This window comes from Oryza glaberrima, chromosome 11, assembly GCF_000147395.1.
Source record: "Oryza glaberrima chromosome 11, OglaRS2, whole genome shotgun sequence".
NCBI lineage: Eukaryota > Viridiplantae > Streptophyta > Magnoliopsida > Poales > Poaceae > Oryza > Oryza glaberrima.
Window position 1 is genome coordinate 749,355 of NC_068336.1, and position 10,236 is coordinate 759,590.

Here is a 10,236-nt window from a genome sequence, read left to right on the forward strand (position 1 = left end):
CATCCATCTCATGGCATTTTCACATGTCTGCACACTCAACCCGGGGTTCCGTTCTGAATAACATCACAAGGAAGCGAGAGTTTAGCTACCGATGTACACCCCGAAAATGGCACGTGACTTGGCGACAGTTGAGCAAGCGAATCTGCAGATGGTTAGTGATGAAACAGAATGAGAAGCTGTTACCAAGAAAATTCTCTCTATCTCAATGCACACATTTCTGACCCTTAAGATTTTCCATGTCCTCTAATATAAGTGACTGTATTATACAAAGAAGAATGCTCACTCTGGGACTACCTTGTGTGATATTGGCATTGTAGTATGAATCCTGAAGAGAAATCTTATGACCTTTCCAGTGACTGGAGCTAGCTGGAACACATCACCTAGACTAGAATCTCTCACAAAATCTCAAGAAGGCCCCTGTGCCAGCATTGTGATCAACAGCATACTCCGCCCTTACCGCACCAAGCTTGACACCAACGCCATAGGATGAGCCATGGCCAACACGTCTGAAAAACTCAGTAGGGTTCCCTTTCACATCCTTGGAGTTCCCAAGATCAGTGCCATGCTCAGCAAATGCATACACCTGGGTGTGTCTGTTCTTTACGGTAATAGGCACGCTCAGCTCAGTGGCAACCTTCATAGGTCACAACAATTCAGAAAACAAAGCGGCAATTTTTTGGAAATCTGAGTCTCTAAGCATGTAATATCATAAACGGTGAAAATTGTGCATCTGAAATTCTGAATTCAGCAATTCATGAGACTCAAAATTCACTAATGGACTAGCTAATACTCACCTCAAGAAGATTTCTGGAAGCACCCAATTCACCCATACCGTAGCCCCTTACTGAATGAGGTCCTCCAAGTGCAAATGCATCATAGCTTGGCAAATCTCCTACACACCCAGCATAACGGCCATGAAGAGCCAAAATAGCTGGTGGTGGCTTGCGAGAGCCTTTCTCTTGCTTGTTCAAATTTATGAATTTCGTCACTGTAAGCTGACGACGGTTGAAGAACGGGTTCTTGCTTCCAATGCCGAGACCTTGGTCCATCTGTAGCCGACAAGAAAACTTTGTTCAGAGAGTTTACTTTAGCATGGAGAATTTTGTATAAAAACATGCTACTTTTGAACAAAACTTATTAGCCCAAATATCATCAATATGTTTGCAAAAATGTTTTTTTCCCAATAACGCACGAATTACTTGTTCACTATTCCTTTGAAACTCTTGAACAAATGTACCGAAACATTTCCTAAAATTTTCCAAAATATCGATCAGTCTCATTGGTCTTTTCAGGTGACAACTTTTTGCTACAGAGCTACCTGGCAATGAGTAAAGGTTGAGTTTGTGTTCCTAGAACCAGGGTACAAATAAGCATACCTGGAATATACATCTGTCACCGATTGTTGCACCATTGACGAACTCTGTATTGTCTCGAGTTATATTAGCTTGTAGAAACGCCATTCGGTCTACGCCAGTCCCACTTAAGGTTGTGGGAGGTCCAATCATGCTCAAGGCGCCACTAGGCAATTGTCGAGAACCATGTGTACATATATTGTTATTCTCATCGCGTGTTGTAATCTCTTCCATTACGAGGCCATACGTGAATTTGCTCTGCTTTGTGAAGCTCTGAATAAAAGATCCAAAATGCAGTTTCCTATATGTTGTTAATAACTGTCCATGATAGTTAAAAGGAGTGGAAGGTAATATCAATTGTGCAAACCTCTGTTATATTGGCTTTAAATCCAGTTCTATCAACCCAGATAGGTGGAGCTTCATACATATTGGGACCAGCAACGAATATAGGACTCAATTTCCTGGAGTTGAAACAGCTAATTTTGAAGGTGCGGTTCCTACTAAGGTTGTCGATACCATCCAGATAAGGATGGGCATACTCCAGCTTGAACGAAAGATCATCCTAATACTCACCAAAATACCATACTATCATGTATGACTGATATAACAGCAGCCAAAAGCAGCATCGAAGCTGATGGGAAAAAGAAAAAAAAAAAACTAACTACCAACTCACCTCAGGGTTGAGCAAGTTGCTGGATGTAACAGAACCAATGAGAGACCTTTTTAGACCACAGATGTTGCGGTGCTCAAATGACACAGTTCCTCCTGGTTGAATGGACGCCTAAGAGGAAGTTGTGAGGTTATACAAAATGACTTGCAGTGATGAGGGAATGTATATATTCACAATGGTGTCTAGCATGTTAGTACATATTCGATCTGGAAGAACAAAAGGTTGCACATTACCAGAGTTGGTCTTCCTTGAGAGCCAGGCACAATGCTCCAATCTGTGATCCCCTGAGCTGATTTTGGGTCATGTTCCTTGAGCTTAATTGCAACTATTACTCCCCCTTGATTTGTCTCATCAGGGCGAGGCTGTACTTCTATAGTGGAGAACAAACCAAGCGAATCGATATTCTTCAGAGCCTGCTTCCCCGCCCCATTGTTGTAGATATGCCCAGGACGAAGCTGTAAGATATCAACAGCCATTTTATTGCACAACAGTCACATTGGCACAACTGGTACAATTATCAGAGAATCATAATCAAATATACGCAAAGCCAAGAAATTTGTTGCAAAATCAAACAACAAAATCATAGCCATCTGCTATTAAAAATGTTAGTTTTTCTTGTTAGACATGGAGCTTGACAGTGATACTAGCAACAATAACAAAACTTGGATCAAGAGACATTTTATTGCAAAACAGTCACGTTGGCTCAACCAGTATAATTATCGGAGAAATCGGCTAAGAAATTCGTCGCAAAATTAAACAACAAAATCATAGCCATCTGCTATTGAAAATCTGAACATTAATTTAGACATTGAGCTCGACAGTGATAGATACTAGCAAAATTATTTGTACGCAAACCTGTTGAGGAAGCTCCTTGTCAATGAGAGGGATGCTGGTGTTGCCGTCGACGACATTGCCGAGCTTGTCCAGGAACTGGTACTCCACCTTGGTGATGTCCCCCTCCACCACCTCGCACACCACCTCGCCGGCGTCGAGGTTGCCGTGGTAGCTGACCACCTGCGCGCAATGGAACCCCTCGTCGTGGTACCACCTCTCGATGCGCCCCGCCATCCTCTTGAGCAGCCCGGAGCTCACCTTCCTCTGCCTCTTCACCATCCCTTGCAGCTCCCTCTGCAACTTCTCCGGCAGTACGCACGGCTTGGCGCGGCGGACGAGCTGCTGGTACTCGCGCTCCTGCCTCCGGAGGTGTTCCATCCTCTCCCTCGCCGTCATGTCGTCGTCGAGCTCGAGCTCATCGCCGTCCGGCCGCGCCATGGGGCCGCCCACGTTGATGCACTTGAAGTGTTCGACCTCGGGCCACTCGGTCTCGGCGTAGGAGACGGTGAGGCCGAGCGTGCCGTCCGGCTTGGGCTTGGTTTGGAGGGTGACGTGGTCGAACATGCCGGAGGTGGCGAGCGCGTCGAGCTCGTTGCGCAGCTGCGCCCTGGTGTAGACGCCGCCGGGGCGCAGCGCGTCGAAGAGGGGGGCCTCCGCGGCGGCGGCGGCGCGGGTGCGGCGGTTGAGGAAGGTGAGATCCGAGACCTTGTACCTCTTCTTGCCGTCCAGCCTGGAGAGCGGCACCGGCAGCGCGCTAGCCGCGAGGCCGTGCGCGTCCCAGTCCGGCGACGGCTTCCCTCCGTCCGCGCGCGCCGCGCCGGCGGAGAAGAAGCTGGACAGGAAGCCACCGACTCCGGCGGGCCATCCCTGGCCCTGGGCAGTGCTTCTTCCATCATCGGAGGCGGAGTCGAGGGTGAAGCAGCTTGGCATTGCGATTGCGGTTGTTAAGGTTGGCGCCAATGGCGCGAGAGCACCACGACGACGACGACGACGGATGCTTCTGAATAATCGATCGCGCAACCAGTTTATGTTTGGAATGCCAGATTTTTCTTTTTCCGCAAGAACCAAGCAAAACTGATTCACACGAAAATTCTATACAAAATTCATGCTTTCCAAACAGGTCTTTTTGGGTGGGGAATGCCATACTTGTGTTCTTCCTCGAGATCACAAACTTGCCTAATTTTGCAATCTCCATATTTCCCCAGCGATATATGGGAGCAAAACAGCCAGGTACGATTTGAAACTATGCGGCCACAGGATAATCCAGAAATTTACAATGGGCTAAATTTGCTAAACATAAGATCCTCAGAGTGATACTACCACACATATCGTCAGGCTGTGTGTTCATTTGCAGCTCATGATCTCCAGTTTTTCACCTCTTCTCATCCCATTTGAGCAACATGGGGGGAAGTTGCATGCTTTCCTCCCTCTTTTCATAGCTCGATATGGTGAGAATGATTGGGAACATCTCCTTGGTTGTCCAGGGGCATGTACTGGGCCATGATGGCGCGGATCTCTGAATCCATGTACCTCTGTACACAGGCACAACCAATGCAAAAGAAAAAGCGAGAATTTAGATGCCAATTCAGAGTTATCAACAGAGTTAACCTGAACAAAGTTACCCATATCATACCCGGATCCTGTATTTGTATACTGCGTATCCTGCAATGCCTGCTACCACTAGGCCAAAGAAGATCACCCACAAGAAGTTCCATCCTACCTCTGTTGCTGCATTTTTGCCTGAATACAGACAAAGACAAATTAGTCTACTCACTTAAGTAAAATTTCTTCTATAATCTATACACTGACATTCTACACTTTCAATGGTTGCAGAATGCTGATCATGATTTATGTGGGTCCGTCAAATAGATCAGACAGACCGCAAACTGTTTGATATGAAGAAAGAGCAACATATGCATGAGAAGCCGGGAGGGACATACTTATGCATGTATCATGCTCCTTCATATAAAGCAAGCCGCCACTGCAACCGCATTCATAGCTTCCCCATGTGTTCTTGCATTTGCATTCCTTGCACTGGCATGCAGTCCTTTCCTTGCATTCATCAATATCTTTCACAAAATATTTCACATCAGTACAAGGGGTCAAGTGCACAACAAGGGTGTATTGCAAGTGATATTTCACTAAAACTACAAGCTTTGCAGGATGGCAAGCACATCCAACAGCTGAACAGGGTTCACAAATCGATTCTTACCTTCGCATTTGTGGACTCCATCACCTTTGAACCCATCCGGACATTTACAACCATCATTCTGTACATTAAAAACAGCATAAATATGTTTTTAAATTATAACTACACATGCAGACAACAAATACCCCAACTGATGGCTTACCGTGCAGGCAGAATATGTCCGGCCATGCCTGGAATCCTTCCAGCACCCTCCATTGTTAATTTCACAACGGCCAGATCCCGAAGCTAAAACAATTAAAGGCACATATTAGCATGTGCTGATCATTGAAGGGAGATCAAATTTATGAATTCATAGTAAATTTCATGCAAAATCATTTTCTTCAGACTGTATGTGGAACAGTGGATAAGCCACCACCATAGGTAGCTATTGCAAAATGTACAACATATTACATTGGGCATTGAACAGGACAAACAGCAGTTCTTCAAGATCAAGTAAAATAAAAAACGTCACTATCATATCTCCTATTTGGTTATTGGCAACATATCCTATGCACACAGGCCCTCACGTGTACACACGTGCACACCAATTAAAAAATGTCACCAAAAAATCTAGAAAAAATCATACACATACTTTCAATTGTATTACACCTAGGGTTAAAATCTTAACGTCAAATTCATTATATTTTAGCCGTAACAAAAAAAACAAAAAATCTGACAGTTTTAAGGTTGCAATTTTGTCAGAATTTTATCTTTTTTGTTATTCTCTATGTAGAATGAATTTGAAGATGCGACTTTGCACGTAGATGTAATACTATTGAAAGTACATGTATGAATTTTCCTAGAACTTTTTGTGATAATTTTTAGTTGGTGTACACGGTGTGTACACGCGAGGGCCTGTGTGCATAGGATACGCTCCCTTGGTTATTAATATTAACTACAACTACCCTTCACCATGAATAAAACTGAAGGGATTTGTAAAATCAATGGGCCCCAGATATAGTATTGATAACAATTCAAGAAGACGAAAATTGCTTGCCACAAAAATGATACTTTCTTATTAATCTACATAAGTATGCTTTTAAATCTTAACTACACATGCAGACAACAAATATCCCAACTGATAACTTATGCCCTAATGTCTGGTAGCATACCTTCACAGTGAGTGTAGCCATCACCAACAAATTTAACACCTTTTACAACTGGACATTCACAAACTCTTCCACGAAAAGTGTCCTACACGTACGCAGCCAAGTATGATATGCATAGCCAGATGGAAAAGTTTCTGAAGAAGATAACACCATAAGAAATACCTTGCATGCAGAGATGTTAGCAGCCTTGTCTTGCCAACAGCCACCATTGTTCTCCAAGCACTCATTTGTTTGTATATCTACAATTCGAAGTAACATGAATGAACAAATACTAAAAGCAAGGCCCAAGCAAGTTAAGCTTGCTGTATAAATTTTTATCATGAATGAGCAAACAGATAGAAACCTATTGAAATTAATGCACCAACCTTCACTCAAGCAAACAGCTGGTTCAGTGGTTTCTCGAAAACCAGCACAAATTGCCTTAAGAACCGCTCCTTTATCAAGTTTCCCTGACAAACAAAGATTTGGATAAGCACACAAGGAACCTCAAAATTGCGTTCTACTTCTTGTAGTTATGATGGATAGCAGAGCACAAACCTCTGTATTGTCTATTGTTGATTACAAGAGTCGGTAAGATGGTAACATCACCACGAGAGCCCTTGCCAATCTATATAAAATGGTGGGTGATGCTAAATTCAGATTACCAGTTGTATGAATAGAAAATTATAGCATGTATGTAGTAACCTGTGCATCCTGTTCAGCTTTCAGCACAGGATTTTCTTTATCAGCATCTGGATCACCAATGCATTTATCTATGGCTTTGTGATCAAGACCTGGACATTTTAAACATACTCAGTACAATTGCTGCACCTCACCACAAAGCATAGAAAGGCATAAGAAAACAGCAACATACCAAGTGACTTGATAACTCCATCAGCGCATTCCTTGGTGTACTTCTTTTCCTTCATTGGGCACCGGATTGCAAAATCTGTCACGTAGTCCCACCACAGCCAAGGTTTTCCATGCTCCTTAGCAACTTTATAAACACAGACTTGACGTAAATTCTGGACTACCACATCTTTCCCATCATACCCTTTGCTGAAATCCTGTTCCGGGTCAGGTGCACAATATCTCCCATGGTTGATACACTGGGACTTGCATTGCTTGCTTAGAATGAAGGAATCTGGGCAATACCAGGTAATGTAATGAGGAGTGAACTGTGTGTATCCCTTCTTCTCAAGTACCTGTGCTGCTCCTTTGAAGCTCTTGACAAACTCAATCTGGCTATCACATTTAGGGCCACATTCATCATTACTGTTAGTCCAAAATTCATACTCAACACGCTCATCAGGGTGAGGCAGGGACTCCCTCCAATCCAAATTCACATTAACCATGTCACCTTTATCAATTGCTTTCTTGAGTTTGTCCCCAAAGCTCTTGGTTATCAGCGCAGAAGGAATGGTGATATTCTCTAAATAGTCTGTATTTCCACTCTCTTCAGGAGTGTCCATTGTAATCAGGGGTTCAGTCTTGTCATCAGCAACAAGGATGGCTGCTGCTCCAGCGTTTTGTGCATTCCATGCCTTCTTTGTGAAAAAGCAATCTGTATACAACAGAGACCATGTCACATAACAAACTGTATATTTAGGTAATCAAGTAAGAATGAGACATTAGAGAGAAGACAAATAGAAGTGTTACATAATACTAACAGGGTTGAAAGAAAAATCAATGCAACAAATAGGAAGGTGAAACAGCAAGACAGTGACCCAGAAAGCAGAAACTACAAACCGCAGGACGGCCTGACAGTAATGTTTCAGACTAGGTTCCTCAACATCATAGATTTGGTCGTTTTACCAAACTGGGTCAAGGATCATTCAACTTAATCATTTCATCACAACGCAAGATCTAATTTTGAACGCACCTAACTAAATACCAAAATATTAATCAACGAATAATTATCCCCCACTTGTGGTCAATGCTTCAACGGCCTCAACCTCAACAAATCTATTCTAGGCATACTGCGTACACGCTCACATACTCCCACATGATTGGCGTTAAGTAGTTTGGTGTTGACCTCCCCTGTCGACGAGGAGGAAGGTGGGGAGTGACCCGGGTTTGGCCTTGTAGGAGATGTCGAAATCGTCGAAGCTCTTGCAGGCCTTCTTGTTGGCCTTGGGGTAGGCGACGACGCCGACCATGATGCCGCCGTACTGGGGCACGCCGAAGTTGCCAATGGCGCACTCGTAGGTGCCCTTCATGTCGCTGGGCGACGTCACCTTGAGGCTGTTCTTCTCCACCACGAACCTCCCATGGCAGCTACCGCACAGCAGCGCGGCCCACACCAGTAGTGCTAACCACAGCATCGAGTTGGGGGATCGGAGCCCCATGCTCCAATCCACGCCTAGACCTTTGCAATTCGTGGAACCCAGCTGCGGATTGGATCGGATTGGTGGGGGGTAGGATCGATCTTGGGGTTGAAAGGGCGTGCCGAAAGCGGCGGAGTGGAGAGGAAAGATTGGATTTTGACGGCGGGGGGAGGCAGTTGGAGTGAGGAAGAGATTCGTGGATGGATTTGGAGTCGGTGGTGAGATTTTGGGAGGGGACGGGATTTCCGCGAGTTCTTGTGTAACGAAGCAGGCAAAGCAAGCAGATTCAGTTAAGCAGCATGAGCAACGTGTCCATGGCTCCTTTTTTTTTTCTTTTTTCTTTTTTTGAGCGTTCTTCTCTTTTCTGGAAGTTTTGAGCAGCTCTATTTTGTTGAAAATCATTATCTTCACACACGAAAGTTCTATATAGAGCCTCTTCTTCACAATAGAGGACATTTTTAAGAATCTAGTTAGAGTTTACTAATTTCTAAAATGTAATTGAAAATCCATATATTCTAAAAAATAGCCTTTAAATTAGACCTTTACTTCTCATGACAGATGATTTATACTGACCCAATAAACTAGAAAAACAAATCTCCAATCTCTGAGTCATGCAAGTAGTGCCATGATGATAAAAACTGACTGAGGTGCAAGGTGAAATATATTTGACGCTACTAGCCCCATCGGATGGCCTAATAAGCCAAAGAAAAAGCCAAATTTTGAATTTTCAAGTTTAATTTTAAGATTGATTTTCGCATATTTTCAACGTAGTTTCTTTTTTCAACATTGGCTTTTAAGTCACAAAGAATATATTTATAAAAGTTTTACTCATAAATTTATTTTTATTTTCTAATAAGCCGTTTTGGCTTATTAGGAAATAAGCCAAACGATAGGGACCTATTGCAGTCATTACAATAAAAAAATAAAACATGACGTGTGAATTTATCGCTCACCCATTACTATAGAAGTTGATCTCATTTATCCAGTTTGAGGCTCAGTCCATTTTATCCTGAATGGATGATATATTATCTGATTTTGTGATAATATTCGAGAGTGCAAAAGAACAAGTTAATTATTAAAAAGATGTGTTAAAAAATATCAAACAAACTTATATATATAATTTTTGTTATAAAAATCATTCAATCTGAAAACGGTCTCATCGATTGTCCATATTCCCTAATAAACCATTAAAAATTAATTTATAGGTAAAACTTTTATATATTTATTCGTAGCGACTTAAAAGCCAATGCTAAAAAGAAATTATGTTGAAAATATTTTAAAATTAACTTTAAAATCATGTTCAATTTTTTTTCTTTTGCTTTGGCTTATTAGGCCAATCGATGGGGGCGGAAAGTGTTTATGATAATTCGTAATATGTAAGAGGGAAGAAGGCCATCCCACTTTTACACCATCCGAGGATCCTATGGTCGTATGACAGCTTTTCATCGGAAAATTTTTGATAAGGTGCATATGTTTACTTATATTGAGAGAGAGATTAAGGGACTGCTAGGACGCTTTGAAACTGACTAACCTTACCGATCGTTTCAGTCATTGATCACCCAAGACATGCCAGATGACAACACAGGAACACACGATATTTGTTAACGAGGTTCAGCCGAAGCCTACATCCCCGGGGCTCTGATTATGGGCGCTCTTCCCCAACCAATATAGCTTCTAACCGTACATGGCCACGTCACCGTCATCTTCCTACGTGTCTACGCTACATTGTAGTCGCCATGGTTACATTGTGGTGCCCCCTCTTTATTTAAGAAAGATG

At 42.9% G+C, this 10,236-nt stretch overlaps 2 protein-coding genes across 4 annotated transcripts; both read right to left on the reverse strand.

The window, feature by feature from the left end:
* Positions 1-22: 22 nt before the first annotated feature.
* LOC127755440 (protein TOC75, chloroplastic-like) lies at positions 23-3,786 on the reverse strand. 3 transcript variants are annotated; one of them, XR_008013018.1, is made up of 8 exons: positions 2,878-3,786; positions 2,256-2,477; positions 2,026-2,133; positions 1,720-1,914; positions 1,377-1,625; positions 795-1,049; positions 295-634; positions 23-142 (listed from the first exon to the last, which is right to left on the reverse strand). XR_008013018.1 is itself a non-coding variant. In XM_052281120.1 (7 exons), exons 1-7 carry the CDS (start codon positions 3,784-3,786, stop codon positions 386-388), a joined length of 2,187 nt encoding a protein of 728 aa, XP_052137080.1. In that variant the 3' UTR covers positions 127-385. The 3 variants fall into 3 exon arrangements, 1 of the variants encoding a protein (XP_052137080.1); XR_008013019.1 differs by having other exon boundaries at positions 47-142; positions 284-634; XM_052281120.1 differs by having other exon boundaries at positions 127-634.
* Positions 3,787-3,951: 165 nt separating this feature from the next.
* Positions 3,952-8,782, reverse strand: LOC127755441 (vacuolar-sorting receptor 1-like). The gene is made up of 12 exons (XM_052281121.1): positions 8,168-8,782; positions 7,007-7,696; positions 6,838-6,926; positions 6,691-6,760; positions 6,519-6,602; positions 6,316-6,392; positions 6,157-6,238; positions 5,208-5,290; positions 5,069-5,126; positions 4,797-4,925; positions 4,490-4,596; positions 3,952-4,388 (listed from the first exon to the last, which is right to left on the reverse strand). Exons 1-12 carry the CDS (start codon positions 8,478-8,480, stop codon positions 4,290-4,292), a joined length of 1,881 nt encoding a protein of 626 aa, XP_052137081.1. The 5' UTR covers positions 8,481-8,782; the 3' UTR covers positions 3,952-4,289.
* Positions 8,783-10,236: the final 1,454 nt, after the last annotated feature.

Coding starts and splice junctions, on each gene's coding strand:
- LOC127755440 (XM_052281120.1), bottom strand. CDS start 3,786: ATGCCAAGCTGCTTCACCCTCGACTCCGCCTCCGATGATGGAAGAAGC. Junction 2,478..2,877: donor ACAAGGAGCTTCCTCAACAG/GTTTGCGTACAA, acceptor GATATCTTACAG/CTTCGTCCTGGGCATATCTA. Junction 1,626..1,719: donor TTAAAGCCAATATAACAGAG/GTTTGCACAATT, acceptor TCTTTTATTCAG/AGCTTCACAAAGCAGAGCAA.
- LOC127755441 (XM_052281121.1), bottom strand. CDS start 8,480: ATGGGGCTCCGATCCCCCAACTCGATGCTGTGGTTAGCACTACTGGTG. Junction 6,393..6,518: donor AGCTGTTTGCTTGAGTGAAG/GTTGGTGCATTA, acceptor TTCGAATTGTAG/ATATACAAACAAATGAGTGC. Junction 5,291..6,156: donor TGGCTACACTCACTGTGAAG/GTATGCTACCAG, acceptor TAATTGTTTTAG/CTTCGGGATCTGGCCGTTGT.